General features: G+C 42.8%; 1 protein-coding gene across 1 annotated transcript; it reads left to right on the top strand.

Annotated features, from left to right (window-relative positions):
• The first annotated feature begins 6 nt into the window (after positions 1 to 6).
• LOC110414507 (uncharacterized) lies at positions 7 to 1,080 on the top strand. Its single transcript, XM_021425734.1, has one exon. It carries the CDS (start codon positions 286 to 288, stop codon positions 796 to 798), a length of 513 nt encoding a protein of 170 aa, XP_021281409.1. The 5' UTR covers positions 7 to 285; the 3' UTR covers positions 799 to 1,080.

Raw genomic sequence — 1,080 nt, forward strand, 5'->3', positions numbered from 1 at the left:
TGTCTCCTTATTGAGTTGACAAATTTGCCACAGCGTGCTCTCTCCAGTCGAGTACCACGTGCCCCATTGCGCCTTACCAAAACGGCGAAACCCTGCGACTCCCACATTCTCTCCTTAAAACGCCGTCGACTACTCCTTCCGGTAGGCATTTCGTGCACGATTTCCCTGTCACTCTTCGTCCTCTTTCCTGTCGCTAGCTAAACAAAACAAAACGAAACAAAAGTTTCCAGGTAAGACAACTTCAAACCATTTTCCAGAGAAACGAAAAACGAAAAATAGAAAGAAATGGGTCTCCATCTCACGACCATTTCCATAGCCCTCTTTCTCCTCATCCAATCGTCACTGGCCACGTTATTCCCCCTCAACATCACCGACGACACACCGTCTGCCTACGAAGTCCTCCAAGGCTACAACTTCCCCGTCGGCCTTCTCCCCAAAGGGGTCGTAAAGTACAATTTAGACGAATCTACGGGCCAATTCCATGCCTACTTAGACGGTTCGTGTAGCTTCTCACTAGAAGGATCTTATCAACTCAAATACAAATCCAAAATCAGCGGCTACATCTCCAACAACAGGCTCAAAGACCTTAGTGGAGTAAGCGTCAAGATCCTGTTTTTATGGTTGAATATTGTGGAGGTTACTAGAGATGGAGACGAGCTGGAGTTTTCTGTGGGGATTGCCTCTGCAAGCTTTCCAATCGAAAATTTTTATGAGTGTCCGCAGTGTGGATGTGGTTTGGATTGCGTTAATGGGAAAGTAAGCAAGCTTAGAATTAAGGCTTCTTTTTCTTCAATTTAAAAGAATTTGTGGGAAAAAAAAAACTAAGATTATGGAATGTTGTTAACGGGACTTGGATGATGGGTTGTTTTCCTATGGATTGAATTGAATTGGGTTTTGTTTATTTATTGAAATTGGTGGAGTTTTAACTTTAATGGGTTCTAGACCTTCAGTTTGGTTGGTAATATGTACATGTATATTTATATTCTGCTGGCATGTGTGTTTATGTCTGTTTATGTGGTTGGTGATGGTTTCGTTGCTTGGTAAGGAAAGGACTGATCAACCAATGCTGTAGGGATATTA

Source organism: Theobroma umbraticum, unplaced genomic scaffold (genome assembly GCF_002168275.2).
Source record: "Theobroma umbraticum cultivar Fairchild unplaced genomic scaffold, ASM216827v3 scaffold_4.1, whole genome shotgun sequence".
NCBI classification, from domain to species: domain Eukaryota; kingdom Viridiplantae; phylum Streptophyta; class Magnoliopsida; order Malvales; family Malvaceae; genus Theobroma; species Theobroma umbraticum.